We start from the raw sequence: 23,408 nt of genomic DNA on the forward strand, positions 1-23,408 counted from the left end.
TTAGAATTATTATTGTTATCAAAACTGTATTTTTTTAAAATGATTTTATTCACTAATAATTTTAGTTTTAAACCCAGCATCAATCTAGAGTCTTCAGTAATAGTTAGCTATATGGTAATAATAGGGTAAGAATAATTCTTGGGCGAAGTGAATATTTTTTTACAGATTTTAAATGATTTTTAGATTACAGTTTTTTTCATCTCTGATTATAAAACGATAATATTAACGTTATTTAATAATAATAATAATAATACTATTCATTACTATAAAAAATAGTTTCTATAAGTTAATTTAAGGGGTACGGTATTGTCTCTACAGCTATAAATTTTTTTCATTGACTCATTTTTTTCTTGGTTAAGAACAAATCTATTTCATTTTTGTATTTTAGATTTGTTTTATCTCAATATATTTTTTATAATAAAAATAAAAGAGAGGACATTTTTATTTTTTTAAAATTAGTTTTATAATAGTCTCACGATTGTTAAAAATAAATGAATAAAATAATTTGACAGGTGTATCAATCAAAAAATAATAATAATTCAAATAAAACATTAGACAAAAATATCAAATTCTAGCAAATCAATTTTTCCATCTCATTTGATTTGAATTTCTTCATCAAATTAAAAAGTAAATAAAGATTTATTATTCACAAAAATGATATTAAACGATTACACAATTATAAATAAATGAATTAATTGAAGCAAATCAGTCTCGTAGTCTTTTTTTAAATGTAATTAGCTTTGTCATGTCATGTCTATTGATTCGTAAACACATTGGTACTTATGAGGGAGTATATTCAGGTCTAGATAAGACCAGGGTCATGTACTGATTGTTTATGTAATGGTTAATTCTATGGTAGTAATGAGGTAATAACATTAGGAAAACGTGATCAAACCAATACATGAGAATATTTGATTGCTACCTACGAAGATATGAATATTTACTCAAAAATATTTCAACATATTTTTATAGCTTGAAGGTTCAAAGAGATACGTCAGCAATTGGAAACAGTAATTTTTGCTATAAATTTTCTGCCGTTGGCAAGTGCAATCTGAAAAAGATATAGTAGATGAAAACTGTTAATTGCTTTTGGACAAAAATATACGCGGTGTATGCAAGAGCAACCGCGACTAACGAGATCTCCGCGGGTTACCCTCGCAGGTTTGGATGGATATAAAACACGGAAAACAAAATAGACACCACAGACCAGCAAATATATATCTCCCAACTCACGCTTTCAATTATGGAAAATTAATTGGCGTAACGATCTAACGCAATGCCATTCACTTCGTTATACCCTCTCGTAATTTATATCCAACTCGATGTACATATTACGCGTTTCTGATCAACATTCAGTGATGTAATTATTCAAGTAATTAAAGTACAAAGCAGTATCTCAGTGCTTTGTCAACCGAACAAAATAATAATAATAAAATCAATTATAGTTTATATTTATTATTCATTTCAATTATTTTCATTTTATTACTTGTATTAAATTTATCAATTTTATTGCATATTCAGAACACTTTAAATAATACATTACTCATTATTTTGTTTCATAATATTCCATAAAGAAAACTAATAATCCTACAAGATTAAATTGACTTCAAAAAATAAACCATACTAATTATCAATATTCTTAAAATGTTTTTTATTTTAATTAAATAATATTATTTTTTTATAATAACTGGATTGAAAAAAGTCGATTGAATTTTCTTGTACTCAAGAGATGAATAAGAAGAAGAGACGGATCCTTTGAACTCGACAAAGACAAATATTGATCTTAGTGATAATCTTTAAGGAATTGAGAAATAAAAATTTTTATCTCGGTGTTTATTTGTTTATTCTACAATTATACCCATTATTTAATTATCTCTAATCAAATAAGTAAGAGCAGACCGTGACTTACGTGACACTTCATCAAAGTAATGTGTAAACAAGTATCACCCTAACACTCCACCATTAAAACTACTCAGTCGTATGTTGATGATAATTTTTTTTCTTTTAATATCATTTAAAAATTTACAATAAAAAATTATCCTCTTTTTACTAATCAATTTTTTAAAAATTTTCTTTGAAGAAAAGTTAAAATATAATTTAAAAAAAATTATTACAAATAATTTACTCCAAAAAGTTTGAATATTTCAATGAAACAAAAATTAATTATCAATAATGAGAAAAGGTTTTTTAATACCATAAAATCTATTGACTTTTGATTGTTTTCTGAGTCTCAGAAAAATATTACAGGTTCTTTTACTCCATACTTGAGACTGGATTATATTTTTCCAGTAATCATTCATCAAAGCATTCCGACTCTAACCCGATAACAATACAGATGTTTTCACGTTTAAGCAGCGTGCTAAGTGGATGTCCCAGCAGTAACAACGGGGTATCTGATGGTAAAGACTCAGCAAGACAAGAGTCGAAAAAGGACCTGTCGATGATTCTTTATAACACAAGGTTGAATGCAGAAGAAGAGACTTATTAGTTGAACATTTCTCATTTGACTGAATACGCCTTTTTGCCTTGCAAGTTTAATTCTTCAGGCAGGGTGGAAAAATACTCGAGTGTATTCAAAAAAGACTAGCCACTAGAGCTAAACTAGAAACCGATACTTATGTCAATTATCTCATTTCTATTTTCAGATTTTTTCTATTAATATTTTATCATTATTTCTTTCAATTTCTTTTTTTTTACCATTTTTTTGTGAAAAAAATCTTATTTGCAATCAATTTCTCTCTTAAAATTTATTATATCTTTAATTAAAAGAAAGTTTATCTCCTTAATGTTACCTGCTTCTTAACTTATCAGCAATTATCATTGTTGACTATTATACTCTATCATCCTCAAAATGATTATCTCAATTCTATATCCATAGAGTTTACCAAGAAATGATAGTACTTTAAAGAAGAAAAATAAAAGAGAAGATTGGAAATCTTGTGACGGAAACACCTAAAAAGCCTCAGGGAATCAAAATATTCAAACAACAAACATGGTAGAAGGATTACCTGTTTCTTTATATCACTTGGAAATCCTTCAATTATTGTCATACATTCACATCTCTCCCTTATTTCCCCCCACCCAAGGTTCATTTTAAGCGACAAATTATTTTCAATAAATAAATTTTAATATTATTCCTCGATCAATGTTCGATTTTTCCAGAAATCGTTGGATATCCTCCCAAATCATGTGAACATGATTCAATTCGCGGGTGAAATTCAGTCCGAATGAATAAAGAATAATAATCCTTGCGTGGAGGATAATCCTAATCCTAATATGCAGTCCCAGTGGGAGAGGTATATTTTCTATTCTTCAATCAATAATAATAAATAATAAAAATATTTACCGATAAAATATCGATTTTTGCTGATAAAAAGAAAATTCTAAACACATTATGTAATGAAAAAAAAAATAGATAATCACTTTGGATAAATGATCCTCCAAATGAAAAGTAATCTGGATAAAATGATATGTATTATGAAGTAGAATAGTTCATGATTCAGAAGTAAAAAGGACTGATGGTCGTCCCTGGGTCGATTTAACGCATTGTCAAGCTTTAGACGGGGATAACCCCCATGCAAACACAAATCTTAAGGGACCGACTAGCCGGATAGCTGAGCGATTAACGCGTGGATTAGGATCAGAGGCCTCGTGCGCGCTGCAGATTTCGTCGATCAGGGATGTGCTATAAATGTACCATTGAGCGTTGTATGCTCGAATAAACGTTACACACATTTAGGGTTATACCTGCCCTTATTCGCTCCACATTCCCCTCCAAGACTGGAATCATGGACGGTTCTCCATTATCACGCTGCAAGACTAGTCTCTAGTCCCCTTGTGTATCATATATAAATGCAGGATCACATTAATACGCATTACAACGGTTTTATTTTATTAATACTGACACGCTAGAACATCATTTGAATAATAATTATTCCGATTCAGGAAAGATTATGAGCTCGTGATGGTACTGGGTCAACCATCAAGGTTTTGAGATTGAAATTGAGATGGAATGGAGTTATAGGTGTTTTACCTTCAAGATCATTTAGAAATTCTCCTTCAAATGTCTTTTGGAAGAAATAAGTTGTTTTTATTTAATAAAATAAGATCTTAGAGGAAAGGATTTTGTATTGATTTTTTATCAAGTGATGATAAAATTTTATTCACTTTTTATATTATTTGATCTTATTTTAATATTAAATGATTCTATAACTACATTCATTGATCATTATTAATGTAAGAATAAGATAAGTAATGTCGAAAAATTCCAAGAATGATAAGAAGAAATAATCAAAAGTCAAATGGTTACATGAAAAAAAGTTGACGAGTATGAAAAAAAAAAAATCCACATTTTTATTCCGACAATTTTAAATCTTATTAAAATTCATTTTAAAAAAGTAGTAAAGTTTTAATCAGCTCAGAAGTAATAAAAAACTTTTTCCTATAATATTTTGTTATATTTGAAGAAATAATAACTAAAGTTCATTATTTTTTTAATTCCTTTGATTTTAACTAATTTTTATCATTTAAATAACACCAATGTGAACAATGTGGTCAATAAAAAGTAATGAAAACATTATTATATTATTGATATTTGTTGCTCGATTTTTTTCTACACGACTTGTTTATCGTTCCTCAGCTATCGATCCCTCCAGATCGGAGGGTAGCGACCTGGCAGGATCTGGCAGAGATTCGTGACACATCGTTCCTTTAACGCGATATGGGCGGAGCTCCAAAAAATCCCCGCCACGCCTATCATCCAGTCATTTCTCATATCTACAAGGGTAGATTTTCCCCTAGAATCGCGTGGGGGTTGGACTGCCGCTTGTCATCGTCACTGCCACCACGAGAGATCCAGAGAGACCGCACATAAGTGATCAACTCTCTCTCATTCAACACCATCAGCTTCTTTTAAACATTCATTCTATTTTATCAGTAGTCTACGAACAATTCATTAATCTGAATGTTGTTAAACATCTCTGCTGCTCAAGATTTATTGAAGTATCAGTTAAACCTTGATTTTGTGAATTAATTGTGGCTCGTTTAAATTTCTAGTTGGGATGGAATCAAGGTCATCAAATCAGACTTGAGTGTCTAAAAGTGTTTATCAACCAATTAATTCAAACCCATCAAGTGCAAGTGAATTCAATTGTTAGCAGAGCTTTTTTTTTTTATTTTTATTCAAATTAGAAATAACTTAAAAAATCAGTAGGCTTTATCATGGTGGAGAGTACATATGCCGGTGACTCTCCAAGATCTCGTTCTCCAATGACTGAACCTTCATCACCCCTCCAAGATACTCCAGGAATGTCGAAAAGTAGTCATCATCGATATCTCTATAGTTATTCACCAGAAAGTATCCAACAGAAACTTAAGAACATTGAACAAATGACACCAAAAGGTCCTAGAGAGTTGGATAGAGATTGTTACTCTAGACACAGCCGAAATAGTCCAGTGAGTCCGGAGGAATCTATGCGGTATCAAAGATCAGAGTTGAATTCAAGACCTGGCTCATCAGCAGCTTTGTCTTCACCTACATCACTGTTTACGATTGATAGTATTTTAGCACCTAGACCTGTTGGTGTGCCTAATTCTACTAGTACCAGTGGTATTTCTCTTCAAAACAATTCAGAAACCGTCGGATCACCACCAAGGAGCACAGCTATTCATCCACTTCAACAGCACCTTCATCATCTAGCCTTCACCCCCGCGGATTTTTTAGGTATGTATCAGCTTGTTTGGTTGATTGAGTTTTATTTTAGCCGACAGTTGATGATTTTAATATCGAATATGAGTTTTTAAGATATATATATATATATATATATGTATATGTGAATTATGTATTATGTTTATGATGAGAATGGTTAAATCCTAAGAGAAAGTCTTTTGAAAGGAAAAAAAGTGTTTCATGCAAATCCCTCGCGCGTCGCTCTGAGATTCTTTTCAGACTCTGAGAAGCGTAAAGGGATGTTTTCTCCCTTGTAAAATGTATATACGCGTCAATAATTTCAACGTGCGAAAAGAAATGAAGAGGATAAAAAAATGTACATTTACTTATTTAGTCAAAACCACTCCCTGAAGGCTAATAATTCCCTAGAGAAAACTGTTGTTGTATTCTTTTCCTTAGCTTTTTTTACTTAGATATTTCTTTAATACATTAATCCTTTAAAATTGACTCATATAAATTTGTGAATCTTTTAAATATTGGCTAAGTATATTTTTTATTTTGTCATCATTTGATCAAATGTTGTCTTAAAAATTTAGAAATTTAATTTTTTTTATAATTGCTCGTTCTAGTAGCAGGATAACTTGGGGCAAGACAAAAAAAAAATTAATAAACACTAGTAAAACATTCATTCAATTTTTTTTCATCAAATTCGATTAAGAATACAATTGTTTATTCTCAAATTAACTGGCTTTTCAACAATAAAGAAATAATTGATGAATAAAAATTGAAACTCAAAATACAACATGTTTATCAATAGAATTAGTTTTAAAAATAAATTAAAATATTCAGGGAATAAAATTCTCAATTGCATCCCCTTAATCCCATCTTGCCCCAAGTTAAATATATAAAAAATTTTTAAATACATTTAATTCCAGCCGCTGCATATCCTGGACTTTACCCAAGTGGTTACGTCGCTGCAATGGCAGCCGCCGGAGTATCTTTACATTCCCAGCCAACATTTTACCATCCAACTCACCCTTATCAGCTTCCAAATGGTCCTGGAGTGGGTCCAATGACCAAAAGAAAACGTCGTCATCGGACAATATTCACCGAAGAACAACTAGAACAATTAGAAGCCACTTTTGATAAGACTCATTATCCAGATGTCTTGTTAAGAGAACAACTGGCCCTACAAGTGGACCTTAAAGAAGAGAGAATTGAGGTAAGCATGATAAATCAATCAGAAACATTCAAAGAAGTAGAAAAAGTTTCATTTAATCCAAAGTCGATCAACAATGTTTTGTCAAGAAGAAGGAATAAATAATTCTCGTTCAAATATACCCTTAACCCTAGGCCGCACCCCGTTTAGAAAGACCACCCCTTATATTACTACCCCAATGACTGTTTTCTTTCTCTCTTCCTCTCAATTTGGACTGACAAATTGCTTTTTTGTTTCTAACCCTCGAGATATCGGGTTTCGCCATTGACAAACAGCCCAAGTGAAGACTGTCATGGACAATTTATCTCTCGTAAAGGTTTCTCTAACAATTTACCTGAAGATCTCCATCTTATCTCCATTAACAAAAAATTTCACAGATTATTAATTTTATTTTTTATCACATTTTTTTCAACAATTCAATCTCCGCTAAAATATAAAAAAAACAATGAATTATATTCATTGAATATTTTTTTAATCAATTTTATATCATTATATTTTTATGATGAAATAATTAATTTTTTAAACATACGTAAATTATACAAAAGCCATTTTTCATAAAAGCAAACAAATTTTTTCATTAATTGTGATAAAATATTCTTTTAAATTTTTATTTTTAAATTCAGCTAAAATTTATGCAATCATTTTAATTTTTTATTTGAATAATAAATAATTTAATTAAAAAGATGATTATTGTGGAAATTAATTTTTTTATTCAACAAAGAAAAAAAAAATGAGCTATTTTTAAATGAATAATAAAATTAATATATTCCTATTTTTTTATTTATAATTGTTTTTAATGAGACTCCAAAAACATTACAAAATGATGAAGTCAATAAACTGCATAATAAATACTTGATAACATTAATGGTAAAACTATTACTATAAAGCGATAATTATGCATAATGAATTAATCTTTTATAAGTATTATCGCTGGTATTTAGTATGTAATACAATAAATAATTAATCAGTTAAATTCATTGATTATTTATTATTTAAATTTTCATGAAATAAATATATATGTAAAGCATAATATTTGTAGAGTTATTATAGTATATATTTATTGTAGTTGGGGTGAATTTCTCGGTTTTATTTATCGTTCGTTCTTTTGCCTATTCTAGAAAATGCATTGTGTCTCGCCCTTCTGCGGCTTAACTCGGTGATTTCATTTCACCGCGCTTGAACGATTCACGAAAGGGCGCGGCTGCTTTTCACGTATACCTCAACAACACCGTGAGCCGCACCCCTTGTATAGTAAACACCTAGTCGCATTCTATTCGTTCTGAAATCCAAATGAAGGATCCTCCTCTTGAGGAATATCAGTGATAAAAGTGAACATTTATTTTAAATCAAATTCTTTTGATCAATTCAATAATCAATTTTTTATCAAAGAATTCAAAATTATCCTTATGTTGTTTAATTTTTATAATTATTAAAAATTAAAATGTAATTAAAATGTATATAGATTTTGATCAAAGCCTTATTATACAATTTCATTACATGTTAAATATAAATATTCATCGCATCTATCCGACCACCCACGTAATTTTATAAATTTCACTTCACTATAATATTGTTTGAAAATTTCTGAAACAACATATACCTGGACTACACCTGCTCTCATGATGTTTGCTAAGAATTAGTAGGGGTACGACTTCTCGATACTCGAAGATAAAGAAATATTTTAAAAATACATCATGTAGAATTTGTCAGGAAAGTTAGGATTCGTTCAATTTCTTTAAATAGGGAGAACAGAAAATATTTGATCAGTGCAAGCACTTGAAATAAAACTAAACTTTTTCAATACAAATAAAATAAAATAGTTAAAATTCTTGATGGATTTGATAGGAAAGAGAAAAAACTATAACTCCTGATTCTAGAATATTACTTCCAACTTTCACATATTTTACTGAAAGTTTACATTTGATTTGAAAAATTAATTGAAATTTTGAATTCCAGGTCTGGTTCAAAAACCGACGAGCAAAATGGCGTAAGCAGAAACGAGAAGAACAAGAAAGATTACGAAAGCTTCAATTAGAACAACGTCAACGTAGTGATGATGGAATAGCATCGAGTACAATCAGAGTAGCAGGACATATGAGTCTGAATGGTCAACATGATCAAGACACTGACAGTTCAGATCTAGAGGTGGCGTAGTCTTTTGAACGTGCCTAATAAAAAGGTGTCATTCCGAAAGTGATCTAATTCTGATGGTGATCTTTTTTTTGTAAGAAACAAATATCTATTTAAATAAATTGACATAAATTGAAATAATAGAAAATGAAAAATAAATTGAACTAGTTGATAAAAATATGTAAATAATTTATCATGTAAATATTGATTATATAATAAACCTGTAAATATATCGCTTTGATCGCAATTAATATGTATAAACGAATAAATTATTGTGCCAATTGAAAATTAAACTGGTCTATTTACATTTGATCTTTATATAATACCATTCAAACTGGACCCTAAAGCAAACAGATCGAAAGTTAGAAATTCAAACTTTTGTTTCAATTTTCTTCAAAAAAAAAAAAAATTGTTTTGAATAAAAAAATCACATAATTTATTCATGGTTGATTGATCTGATGGTTGGTTTACTTTGCATTGATATATTTATTTCCACTTTGAGCTGTTATGAGGCTAATAAGTCAAGTAAACATATGTAAATTGTCCTGAGACTGGTTGATGAAGACTTGAGCAAAGGAACTCGCCAAGTATGCTGCGAGGGTTGACAATTACTGACACACCAGCGAGAAGTTCGGCACAGCATAAAGTGAACTGAGTTCGGGTAAGTACATAAACCCTGAGGCTGCCGAAAACTAAGACGATTCTCAGTGAAAGTTTAATGGTCCCTTGTCGACAGTTGAGGTCACACTGAGTCTTAAAGACGCTCGACTTAAGTGCCCTTTATTTCTTGACGTTGAAATCTACCCGCTTCAATTATTCAACAGACCAAAGTCACCAGTAACTACTCTCGGAACTGCAACTTGTTCGACCTTTCTATTAACTTGGGTTATACACTAGACCCTCAAGTTTATTCATAGCCCTTGACACTCATAACTGTTACACACTCGGAGAAACTTGACCAAACTTAGACATTGTTATTAATATGCAGAAATAATTGAGTCGGTAGAATAACTTTTGAGTTAGTATAAGTCTGCAAATTATTATGATAATTGTGTTGGTACTATTAGTGATAAATGAACAATTATAGCAATAGTAATAATGTTAAAATGCTATTAATTTATAAGAATTGATTAAAAGCAAAATAAAAAATAGCTGTTAAGCTTTCAGAGATGTTAATAATCATCAATGTCTACATCAATATTCAATTAAATTCATCATTCATAATTGTTATATTGCAGAACAGTTCGGTATCTATAATCAAAAATTATTCATTAATGAATATTAAAACAATTGATAATGATAAAACATCATTCAATACCAAATGAAAACTTTTAAATAATATATTTTGTTTAATAAGAGTTATGGAATATAATTTTTTCTCTCATCGTTACGTAAAATGAAAATAAAAAGCATACACAGAAAATCTGATGGTTGTACTCGTTGAAATACGAAGCTAGTGTTTGAGTGGCTTCAATTTTTAATTAATGGACTCATATTTTTTTTGTTTCAGCTTTACGAGCTCTGCGATATTTGTTTTTCTCTTGCAGTGCTTTATATTACCTTGTCTAATTATTACTGAGTCAAGATTAATTGCTGTTGGAATATTTTTATGCACTGTACACAGATGAAATTCTAAAATTGTAATAAATGTTAGCTTCTTTTTTTCTTCTCTTTTTATATTTGTGTAAGTTTTCTGGAAATGTAATATTGATTTTTATTTGGTTTCTGCAGTAAATATGATCAAATCATACCATCGTACCTGTGGATCTTCCAAGTTATATTGTTCATCTAGGCTTCTATTACATCAGCATTTCAATAAATCGCTGAAGCATTATCACGAACTTCCATTAAAAATATTCTTCCATACATTAAATATCTAACAATACTTTAGAAAAATAATTAACATTTTTTCCAGAATTAATCAGTAATGATTAAATATTATTTATAAGTAACTTTATCAATTTTCTTATTATCTTTTGCTTGTTTTTTTCTTTTTAAACCATCAGTTCCAAATTGTTTTTTAACCAATTTTTTCTTCCGTTCAGATTGTTTCTCTTTATTACTTGGAGATTCTTCATCAAAAATTTTCAAAATATCTACTGGATTGACAGCAAACTTACTCTGTTCAATGGATCCAATCGTCAACACCACCACTTCCATGAACTTCAAGAAACTGGTAGCTCTCATCAAATACCCAACCCCACATCCATAGTTAAAAAGTGGCGGACCAATAGAATTAACATCCATCATATAATATGCACCACAAAATTTAAAGAGCCCAAGTCTAGAATTTTCACAAGTCAAGATGACAAAAGGGTATCTCGAAAGCATCTGCTGAAGAATTTTCCATAAAGAATTCTTGGTATACAATTCGCCATGAATTGCAGGAAGAATATCGACTTCAAAGAGTAGTTGACTGATTTTAAAATGTCTCACTAAATGTCTATTCCATGCAAATACATTATCAGACATATTCTTTGAAGCATACACTTTGCTTTGAAGCCTACTTGATGTGTAATATCGATCACCACACATTACTATCGTATCCAATACCTTGGAACTCCAATATTCCGGCGCCATTATTCGTGTCATCCCAGCACATACGACATAACATGCATATATCTGCTTTCCACGATTTTCTTTAGCAAAAATTTCACCCGTCGGATGAATCTCACCCCACAGTGAAAAAAGTTTCCTCTTTTCTTCTACATAGTATTGATGCCATCGAGATTTTCCCAACACTTGTACACCTTCCTTGGTGATACGTTTCTGGGACATTGGACTTCTACTCCAAGTTATTTTACAATTTTCCAACCAATCTGATTGTTCCCTTGGTGTAACATCAGACATCTCATCATCTTTCAACAACTGTTCTGAATTGTTCGTCAAAATGTCAGCATCACATTCATCTAATTCTTTCCAAACTTTTTTTACTTGTGACTTCAATGGCTTCCTCTGAAGCAATTTGACATTGTGGATTTTCACACAATGGTAAATTATGTGAAATATCTGAATTGAAAATGTATTCAATTTTTGTTCACTTTCTGAATGGGTTTCCATGGATTCATTGTTTTCTTGCTTATCTGAGATTTTGAGTAATTTTGATGGTTCATAAGCATAAGCTCTTAATAACAAGATCATGAGATGTCGTTTCAGAGTAATTTTAGTACAGAATTTCATTATGCAGGCATGGCCTTTATCATTCCAAAGTCCATAACGATCACAACGGTATGGGTTAAATAAGTACCAGAAATTTCCATCATTCCAAAAAGCCAATGAGAATCTGCTAGTTCTAAATATGCAATTCCGATAGTTGTTTGGTAATTCATCAAACCACTGTTCTATCTTCTTAGTTTCTTCATGTACCGGTAACTCATAAGATTGGCTCATTTTTTCCCAGCCAATTTCTTCAGTTATTTTCATTAGCTCTGGACGTTTCATGCAGCGCATTTTTAGTAGAGTTGATTCGAAATATTTTTCAGAAACATTCTTTGGTATAGGAACATCATTCAACTCATGGACTAGTTCTACTTCAATGTTATATTTGTAATTGTAAACAATAACATCATTCAAACAAAGTTTGTTTGATATAGTCAGACTTCCCATGTGGATAAATAGCATCCAAGCATGATCGTAGATATAATCGATATTATTGCTTGTTGCGTATTTATATCTGGAGTTAATTATAGTAATTAATGGTATAAGTTATATAGTTTTACAATAATTAAAGATTTAATAAAAAAAATTTATCTGTTTAATAAAATATTCAAGTTTAGAATACTTTGATAAATTAAAAATATGTTCAAAAAAATATAGATAATGGTGGTTGAATAGGGATAGTGACCCACCTGAGTTGGGTTTTAACAAGCAAAGCCACAAGAGCTTGATAGAAACAAAACTTCCAGGTCTTCTCCCTTTCCCTCCATAGTTCAATCAGATGCATCCCCTTGATTCCTCTCAAACAGACTTGAGCATACACACGCGACTCACCATTCACTGGTTTAAACTCACATATGATATAATCTCCGTTAACTAACCCAGGATTTTCACCAGATGCTCGGTCAACATAAAATTTTTTCTTCACATCAACACAAACTGCTGGAACTCTAGCATGTCCAAGCTCTTTATGACTAGCATAATCATCATATGGCTTCTCAGAATCATCCAATTCATTCTCCGAATAATATTGACAAGGAAGTAGACCCTTTTGCTTCCACTTTTCCAATCTCTTCAGCTGTCTCATCTCTCCAGCAATATCTTGTTCAATACATGGCCAAGTACCTGGCCATTTCCCGCTGTCAGTTCGTTTGACTTCCGGGATTACTTCAGCTTCCAGGTTCTTCATGTCAACCTCAATAAAAATGTCAAATATAATTTTATATTTAACGAACAAACTAATAAATAAGTTTTTTTGCTGAACTATCAAGCTAATGTATTTTACCTCTAGATTTGACTTCATCATTTGCCAAATTCTGGTTTTCTGAATGCTATCTACATGATCAGGTACCATAGCTTGGATATTAAAGATGTTTAATGGAAAACATTCATATGGAGGATTAAATTCTTCTTCAAAGTCCAAATTTTCTGATAATTTAGGAAACTCCCTATCTTGATTATTTAATTTTTCTTCTTTTCTTCGTTCTTTTGCTTTTTCTACGTACCTTTAAATTCATCAACTACTATTTATTTTGCTATAATTTATCTTATTATTATTCTCTATTTATAATTTCTTATAATCACATACGAGTTTAAGTATAGTCTCCAAATAGGCTTATCATCGTGAATCCATTTGTCTTTTTCATATTCTTCCTCACACGAATCTATGTTATCTTCGCTTGAAGTTTCATCATCATCAGATGAATTGTCATCATCAGAAGATGACTTTTGATCAATGTCACTCATGATTAAGGTTACAAAATTTATTCAATTTAATTTGAAGTGTATTTTTAATTTTTTTTTTTTTCAATAGCAGAATGAATTTTAGTTATAGATTTGTTTTTATCATTTTTAATCCATGGTAATTTTTTTTAGATAAAAAATAAGGCTGTGTGTAAAAAAGAGAATACTGATAAATTTAATAAACCATAATTGAGGCTAAAAAAAAAAAGAAACATCGAAATTTATTTAATTGAATTAACCGTTTCTGGGTAAGATTTGAAATGAAGGCGAACTTTGTTAATGTGAAGGCCAAGCTCTCCTTCAGTTAGCTTGTGATTTTGTAATTATTTTCCCGGCGGGAAGAAGAAGCCGTAGACATTTTAAAGCAATCTTGCATAGCAACGAAGCCAATTCCATGACGCAAGATTTTCTGGGTGTTTATAAAATTATGGCGATTCAACTGAGGAAATAGCACTGATGCCTCATAAAAGCTTTTGGACTATCAAAGAAGGAAAGAAATTAGCAAAATATCATAGGATTTATATTAGCACATGCGTATAATTACTTTTAAAAAATCCATACAACTAATTATCGCCACTAAAAAAATCATTTGGTATCAATAAATATTTCAGAGTAAATTTAAACATAAAAATGTAAAAAATCTAATAATTACTTCCTACAGGATAAACGAAATTAATGTAAATATATATAAACATTATCATTGAAGCCAACGGCAACAATTGTTTATATAATATTCTCTTGTAGAGCAATCCAATTAATTTTATTTTAATTACCAGTCCGTTGAACATACTGCACCGATTATTATTGTTTCGACAACCCGCGAGGTAAACTCGCGCGCTGCTTACTCCTGTATTTTCATCCACCTATTTCTCTGTTATATGTATAGATATTATATTTATTTCTCCATTCGACATTCATGCTTTGAGAATATAAAATGCATATTGCTACTAATCAAATGATAAATTTACCAAAATAATAATAACAATAATAATTATTATTATAATTACAATCCTTTTTGATCTTTTAATAAAAATCATTTGTTTTTGTTATTTTTTTTTAGTAACTGTTTTCTTAATAAGAATAATACCAAGACCATGGTTATCTTATACTTTAGAATTAGCTGAGTCTGTCACAAAAATGCCCGGCAGCCTTTTAATTACCTGACGTTAAATTCTTTATCTGTTTGAAACAATGTGGCAAGCGGTATGAACAGTGTTTTCAGACTAAACATACCCGATGTTGATACGCGGTAATAGAATAATCTGGCAGCTGATTTCAGAGATTTAGCCAACGGGGATGGAAACCCACACGATTTCTCCACCCGCCATGCGTACAGTTGTAGTTGCTTGGCCTAACCCGAAGCATAAAATCAACCCTCCACGACTTTATGCGAATACTACTATGCATCCATTACATGTTTACCTTCACCATTCACTATTTCTTCTGATCCTTTTTCTATTTCAATTCATTTTATTCTTCGGTTCCAACTGGCTGTTTACAATCAGACTTATGCTTCACTTATTTTTGGTTTCAAAATCTCATTAATTATTCTACAGAATCTTTTTTGACTCTCCTGAAACACCTAGTGTCGAATTTTTAGGATTTTTTTAATCATGTCATGTTGAAGAGGCTTATTAAAATGATGTGCTAGTTGGTAGTGATAAAGATTTTGTAAATTTTCCAAGAGAGAAAACATGGACTTGGAAACTTTTAAATGAAGTGGAATAAACTGGAAAAATGAATGTAAAACATAATTGAGTGAAATGAGAGTACAGGTAACATTACTATACATCAAGAGTGTGAGCTTATAGCCTTCAGACATAGCTTAGCACGCTTGGCCTTCATCTGCGTGCCCTTACTACTTGTCTTTAGGGATTTCATTTCCATTAAAACATCACAAGAAATTTAAAAATGTCGCCGAGTTCTTCAGCACAGGGTTTAGCTCTTATCTTTTTCAGACTTTTTTTCAGCTAAAAAAGTACATAAACAATAATTAATTTAAAAACATCTTTATCTTTCTCTAGATATTCATGAATATTTTGTGAAAAATACTTTTAGAGTTTTTCTTTTTTAAGAGAAGTTCAAATTTAAATGAAACACTTTATTTAAATAAACAAAATGAATATGAGCTATTTTCTTGAAACTGAATTAATAAAATCACTATTAATCAATGAAATATCAGTCTTGGATAAAGTATTAGCATTGAACAGTCAATAAAGATGATTAAAATTTATTTTTTTTTTCTGGAAAAATAGAATGAGAAATAATTGGATTTATTATCATACATTGAAGTCTTATTTAATACTTCATTAATTAATAATTGGTTTATTTTCAAACTTGAATAGATAAATAGCACTTAGTTATTAAATATCAAATGAGACTTCAATTGATGCTGGTAAATCCAAGTATTTCAAATTTTTTAAATTATTTTCAGTAATACAAACAAAAAACTTAGGATAATTCTTGATAAAACCTAATTATTCTAATTAATTAAAAATGTCATAATGTTAAATATCTTTTAATTTATATAATAAATAATTATTTCAAATTAATTAAATATTTAAAGATCTCGGAAAGACGATAAATGTCCCAATAAATGATTGTGCATAATTGATTCACTCCCTGCTATTCTAAGAAGAGCTTCAAATTACGATAAATTGATTACCATTCTTTAAAGCTTCTCTCACCATTCTATATTTTTATGCGAGGGGTTAAAGATTGAGGAAACACATTTGACACAAGTCAAAGCTTTACAAAGCTAAAGGCAAAAAGAGGCATTTAATAGCCGCGAGGATAATGGACTTGCGGGGGTTGTAGTATGAATAAAGACTGCTCTATAATTTCTTTTATATGAAAGTGTGTATGTGATGTAGGTGTGTTGACATGTGTGTGTGTGGTTGGAGGTATGGTCGGGTGTGACTACGGCAACGCAAGCCCTGTTCTCGAGATAATTGAGCCGTCAGCTGCACATCCTTCAAGCGCCATGATATCATAGCACCCTTTAGATGCTCTCAAGTATCACTACCACTTTCTTAGATACTTCACGCCCTTATCTAAACGCTCATTCAAGTACAAATAAGATTCTGGTTTCATCAAAAGTCACTGAATTTTAATGGATTACTCATTTATTTTTAAATTCGCTTTAGCTTTGTGCAGAATTAAATAATTGTTTTTTAATTTAATATATTTATAAATTAAATTACAATAAATTAAACAGAGAGAATGATAATTTAATAATTAATCTTTACAATATTAGTAGGAAAAAATTTCTAAACGATTCTAATTAGAATTATTTCAGGTAATTAAACCAATAAATGAACATCGCCCAGAAGATGGACACTTTGGAGTAAAACTTGCGCCAAAAAAATAAATAAATTAATTAATGTCGATTAAATTCCATCTAGTAATCATCTTTATAATTCGATGATAAAAGAAAAAATTATTTACAAAAAATGCATTATTATTTTAATTTTTAAAGCATTTCTGTAATATTAAAAATAATTGGATAATTATTTTTAGACAAAAATGTATCCTTTGCACACATTTTCATGAGTAAGAAAATATTTATTTTAATTTGTTGATAATGTTAAGATAAGATTGTTTTTATTGCTACATTTTAGTCGACAAAATTGAAATAAAATCTTCTAAACTACCCATATTCTTGAATTGATGTAAAATGTTAAGACTGAGGGTAAACTCCATAAGGTCCCACCTCAACATCTCGTAATCCATCTAACTCGATACAGGATCCGGTAATGCAACTCGACGCGTGAAATCCTTGTGAGCTCAGGGGTGTATAAGTTGGTGCTCTTTCCTCTAACATTTGTCTGTCTGTACCTCACTGTCTGTGTCTTCCAAGGTTCTACTGCTTTGCAGCTTCAATAAAATCCGCTCCATCTTCAACCATCGTCAAACCCTCTAGGTGCAGGACTGTTGCAAATCGCACTCGAAAAATCCCGATTCATTGAAGGAAAAATGTGGCAGGGAATTTGTATTGAGAATTGAACGAATATTTGCTGAGAAAAATGCGAGTGAAACCTTGCATGCGTAACACGGATTGTATAGATTTTTTTATATTTTATTTATTCTCAACTTTTTTTTTACTGTTGGTTTAGTTTATTTTTTCAAGTTGCCAATCAAAAATAGAAAAAAATATTCATCAAAACATTTTTATTGTAAAAATAAATTAAAGACAATTAATATTCAGTTAACTATCTTTTGCTTTTAGAGTAATTAAAATGGATATTCATAGCATCAATGTCAACGACCTTTTATTCATCAAACTAAGCCATAAAACGTTGTTTAGAAAGTTTTATAACAGTGATATCTAGTCTAGATACCACAAAGCTCATGCAAGAGTTTACTGATACTAAAAATACCCAAGACTAGAAAAATTTTAAAAATAGAAATAGATAAGTTTTTATAGGCTTATCATAATGTACTTTTAATCTGAACCAACAGTAATATAATGAATGGAAAATATGACCTGTCATAATCTACTTCCTGGTCTAATAATTGTTGTGCTAATGGCTCGACAAAGGTATTACATCAAATAGCATAATCTTATGTGATTATTATCATCTCTAATATTCTTATCCAATCTCAAAAAAATTCACCCATCAGTTTACTCAAGATTTACCATCACTTTACAGTGAAGATCACATCATTTGAAAGAGTAAATATAATTTGAAAATTATGATTCATATCTTGAATTACTTATTTCAAAAACTTGGATTATTTTACAGATAAAAATAAATATTCTAGAGAACAATGAAACTAAAGATAAAGAAAGAAAAACAAAAAGGTAATCAGTTGATTAAAATATGCTCTTAAGACCTTTAGGCCTAAGCCCTTGTGAATTAAAACAGAGTGGGTAATGATGATAATTTAGGTTGCAAGGAAGCAGTGTATTAATAATAGCTCTTAAAGCAGAATATACACACTAGAATTACGTAGAATAATAGAGATGGTACAAAGCAGACTGATTATATAAAGTTATAATAGATATGTTCATTTGATCCCTCCGGCTCTAAATATCTAATAAATTTTTCTTTTTTTTTTCAATCGCTCTCATAAGGTTCCTAATAGGCGAGAATTCGCGACTCATCCGGGTAAATGACGAGTATTTTCACGAGACGACAATCAGAAGCGAGAGATTCATCCCCCTTGGGTATATGATTTCTCCCTGATGGTAGGGGCATCAGAGAAAACCTAGTAAGCCACGCCTTCTACCCTCTACCAGTCCACCAATCGAAGCACGGACGACAAAAACGGCCGCTCAAGCTGTCATTGCTACAGGGTGGCTTTACTATTGGGTGACGGGTGTAAGCTGAGAATTTGAAGCTTTAAAACGTCCTATGTTTCACCTGGAAACGACTGCCGGATGTTCTATAAGCAATGCATTCACATATGTCTCGAACAAGATTGCTCTTCAACATTCGACGAAAAATTTCACTACTATTTTATTTCATCAATTTTTTGTTATAATTAAAAACAAAAGATAATTTGCTAACACTCTTAAAGTTACTTCAAAAAATTAAAGATGATAAATATTGCGGAATGAATCAAAGCTATTGCTGAACATGTTGGAAAGCTTAGGTAAAATCCAATAGTTTTACAAGTTCTATTGATCAAATAGGATCTAATGAACATCTGAAAATAGTTGATACATAATACAATACTATTTAACTATTAGTATACTGATTTTATGTATCTTTATCAACTGGTATAAAGTCGTTGAAAAAAAGTAAAAAAAGAAAACTTTGGTTCTTTTTATGATCCACAGCGATAAATTAAAATATACAATTTAAAAAAATCATTACTAAAATAGTCGATATTGATAAAAATAAAGTGTTAATAATATTTAAATTAAGATGATTAAAATAGGAATTTAATAATTACTTTAATTACGTTAATTAGAATGTTCATGATGTAACAAAGGATCCTGGAGGAATAGTATCGAAAGCAAGCTCATCTGGTTTTAATAAAACTCACAGCTTTGTCAAATAGATCAAACAGACGCGGATAAGCTTCAGCAAATTCAAATTGCAGTAGAATTAAGTTCATACGCGTGTTAACATCCGACTAAAAGCATTGCTAGGGGGATGGTGCATTTACGAATTGCTGTATAAGTCTGATATATCTGTACCGAGGACACCTGTCGGAGATGAAAATCAAAGAGACTGCGAATCATCGGACCGTGTAACGTTTACGAGAAGCTACAGAGTCATATGAATATGCGAACTGACAGAGAGATGAGCGTCAATTGGGGTGTTTCTATGGCGTGAAGCCTCTGTTACAATTGAGATTTGATTAACCCTGTCAGTGAAAATGTTTCTCTCAATCTATGCTGTATTTATTGCTGCAGGTATCAGTTTTAATCATAGAGTCCCATTGATATCTACCGGTTCTCTTTATAAATTAGCACAACTTTAATCTTTGACTAAAAAAATATTACTCCATCATTTGAAAAACAAAGTCTGGAGCACAACAATAATTACTAAAAAATTTAGTTTGATACAAAAGTAATAGTTTGTTTAATTTCTAGGAAAAATTACTCCAACATTAGCATATGCTTATTGGTTTGTATTATTTAATTTCTAGATAGTGAATCAGATAATTGACAAGAGTCAAACTGTCAAATTCACTCAAGGATAAATAGAATAATAAAGTAATTCAATTTAGATGAATTATTGATAAGAATAATAGTCTAAAAGAATAAATAGAGCGATGGATAGAGCTTGAAATAGAATTATATGGAGCTTCTAGCAAGTCAGAGTAGAGAGTATAAGAGCTAGTAGTGAGTGAGTAAGGGGTGAGGGACGTTGATTTCACGTAGACTGCGATAACAAGCGTAACAAAGGGGTCGGCGTGCAACCGCAAGCAAGACAGCATAATTGCGTTGTCAGTGACAGTGCCTTCAGGCTATGCATATTCTGAATGCTCTTTCACACGTGATAATATGCCTAACACCGAGATTTTAGATAATATGTCATATTCAGTGAATTATTATCATTAAAGCTGAATAATTATTTCTTTTATTTATACCTTTTTTTTTGTTGGTTTTTTTTTCTTTCTATAAAACCATCATTTTTTTCATGTTTGACTATTTTATCATTATTTGGAGATTTATTTAGATTTATTAAAAAATTGCATGACTGTCATACTTATTATATGGTTGAATATTATACAGGGTAAAAAAAGAACATGAAACAAAAAAAAAAAGGAAAATCTATTGAGCAATGAAAGGGGGACTTAAAATAACAAAACTCTATTCAAATTTAATCTACACGTATTTTTTTTTTAATTTGATTGTAAACATTGCGAGAAAAAAATTTTTTTTTTATACAAAAAAAAATTATTTGAGTTAATGTAATATTTTATTGAGTACAGTTTTAATTGAAAAATGCTTGTAGAATTTTACTTTTCAATAAATTCTAGAAAAATATTTTTATAAAAAAATTTCAATAAAATCATCATATATGGCATATGCAATCTACTGAATATATCGTACACGGAATATGCCATCTATAATAAAAATCGAGACTATCCAAAGAATTATTATAACAATTATCTGATATATTTTTACATTTAAACTTTTCTTTTTATATCTGTATATGTATGAGAGCACCATTAACTCTAGATTACAACTCTGCGGTATTTACTTAGAGTTGGGGATGTGACGTGATACGAACCCTGAAGGCTCATGTCTTGATTCGAACATCTCCCCAAAAAAGATCGACCTCGATACGAACTGAAGTGTACACTTTTGTTACTTATACTGTCGTTACTATCGCATCATCCCTATTTGTTTTTCAACGTAATTTATCTTTTATCGAATTAAATGATGTTCTCTTTATTCAATCAATACCATCCAATAAGTGGATATTTTGCTACACCAATAAATGATTATTTTTTAAAATAATATTATGACTTATTTCATTTAATAGTAGCATCCAACATTTCAATGTCAATTAAAACTTAGTTATAACTATTCAAATAAATATAAAGTTGGTTGTATCTTGGACTAGGACATTTATAATAAATTTTCAAAAATGGTGCAATTGAAGTAAAAGCAGAACAATTTTTTATCTCGACTTTATCAAAAAACACCATATAATTTAACTACACAACAAACACACACAGGACGAATCAAAGTTTTTTGCTTTGTATATTTACTCGAGCTTTTTATTAAACCGCTCACATTAACCCAAGTTGAGATATAATAATAATTAATTTCAATATGACAAGCAAAAGAAAAGCTTCACATAAAGGCAAGCTAAGAACGAGGTAAAAAACACAACGCGTTTATAATTTCAATTTTCTCTTTCTTTTCCTCTTTACCACTTTCCTTTCTCACTTTTCTTCTTTCTCTCAACGTTAGTTAATTATTCCCGCAAGAAATGAGAGCCAAAGGCGTATCTTACGCAGATCCCTCGTGCGACGAAACCAGAACAAACGTGCAGAAAATGCAAAGTAATTGCAATGAAATTTCTACTATAGGTATACCGACATAACTTCCTATTTTCATCTCATCTTTATCAAACTAGCAAGCTGAAGAACATCAAGTTAAATTCAAAGAGAAGTCATTAATGAATAATGTTAGAAATGATAATATAAGCCTTATGAGTTTAATAACTTGGATCTCTTATTAAATTAAATTAAATTCGAGTGCAACTTTACCATGTCATCGACTGAATTTAATGAATATCAAGAATTGTCAGAAGCTGATGACACATGAAGCGATATTTTGTGATCGATTTTCAATGTTGATTTACGTCTCTAAAAATTTCAACTCAAACATTCAACATCAGCAAATTATTGAACATTTTTTTTTCCTAGTACCTCTTCAACTTACAACAATAATAAATTCTTAAAAAAAGTAAACTGAGTTAAACAAAGAAAATACCTAATCACTATTGGTTCAAGTAATTTGTCGGAATAGCATCGAAATGCACACATCTTGATGTCGAATGTTGTAACAGCTAGGGCTCGTGGGCATATGCAAGATGATTGTGGTTCGCGTTACAACTACCGGCTTACTCAGTGAACAACAGTAGTCAAATCAAACACAAGGCTATTAACTGGGTCAACACTGAGCTGCGAGAGTAAAGACCCATGGTACTTAGGTGCTATGCAAGCCAATAGTCTGAATAGACACATGGACGCATTGCGTATGCATTTTACCCCTCATCAGATTTTCTATCCACTCAATATCAGTGAATACATCACTCTTACTTCATATCCCACTTCATTCTTTCGACTTTCCTCACAATCCCCTCATCCCAAATGAGATAGAATGCAGCTATTCTAAAATAAACATCTGATGTGAGCTCGAACAAGGCCTTTATTGCCCCCGCTAATATTGTTTTAGGCCAGGATCTGATGATTTCACGATAGCCTCCTATTCGAGAACCTGAGAAATGACCGGCCGTGAATAAGTGGAAAGAAAATGCTTGAATATTTTTGTATTATTGTATATTTTAACCAAGG

At 30.5% G+C, this 23,408-nt stretch overlaps 2 protein-coding genes and 1 long non-coding RNA gene across 3 annotated transcripts; 1 reads left to right on the plus strand and 2 right to left on the minus strand.

Annotated features, from left to right (window-relative positions):
* Window positions 1–5,220: 5,220 nt before the first annotated feature.
* Window positions 5,221–9,041, plus strand: Gsc (Goosecoid). Its single transcript, XM_035080677.1, has 3 exons — window positions 5,221–5,722; window positions 6,604–6,890; window positions 8,844–9,041. The coding sequence occupies exons 1-3, from the start codon at window positions 5,221–5,223 to the stop codon at window positions 9,039–9,041; spliced, it is 987 nt and encodes a 328-aa protein (XP_034936568.1).
* Window positions 9,042–10,343: 1,302 nt separating this feature from the next.
* LOC118065419 (uncharacterized) lies at window positions 10,344–10,891 on the minus strand. The gene is made up of 2 exons (XR_004690162.1): window positions 10,777–10,891; window positions 10,344–10,710 (listed from the first exon to the last, which is right to left on the minus strand). It is a non-coding gene; the product is annotated as an uncharacterized lncRNA (long non-coding RNA).
* Window positions 10,892–10,994: 103 nt separating this feature from the next.
* Window positions 10,995–13,996, minus strand: LOC118065424 (uncharacterized; the record flags this gene model as incomplete). Its single annotated transcript, XM_035080693.1, has 4 exons — window positions 13,762–13,996; window positions 13,459–13,678; window positions 12,866–13,368; window positions 10,995–12,690 (listed from the first exon to the last, which is right to left on the minus strand). Coding segments are annotated over exons 1-4 (2,577 nt in total), but the record flags the coding sequence as incomplete, so codon positions are not given.
* Between the last annotated feature and the right edge of the window lie 9,412 nt (window positions 13,997–23,408).

The sequence above is a fragment of the Chelonus insularis genome, unplaced genomic scaffold (assembly GCF_013357705.1).
Source record: "Chelonus insularis isolate UGA/USDA-ARS -01 unplaced genomic scaffold, ASM1335770v1 contig_310_pilon, whole genome shotgun sequence".
Lineage (NCBI taxonomy): Eukaryota > Metazoa > Arthropoda > Insecta > Hymenoptera > Braconidae > Chelonus > Chelonus insularis.

Excerpts from the sequence above, each read along its gene's own strand:
- Gsc (XM_035080677.1), top strand. The coding sequence starts at position 5,221 with ATGGTGGAGAGTACATATGCCGGTGACTCTCCAAGATCTCGTTCTCCA. Across the intron at positions 5,723-6,603 it reads CACCCCCGCGGATTTTTTAG|CCGCTGCATATCCTGGACTT; the intron begins GTATGTATCAGC and ends ATTTAATTCCAG. Across the intron at positions 6,891-8,843 it reads TTAAAGAAGAGAGAATTGAG|GTCTGGTTCAAAAACCGACG; the intron begins GTAAGCATGATA and ends TTTGAATTCCAG.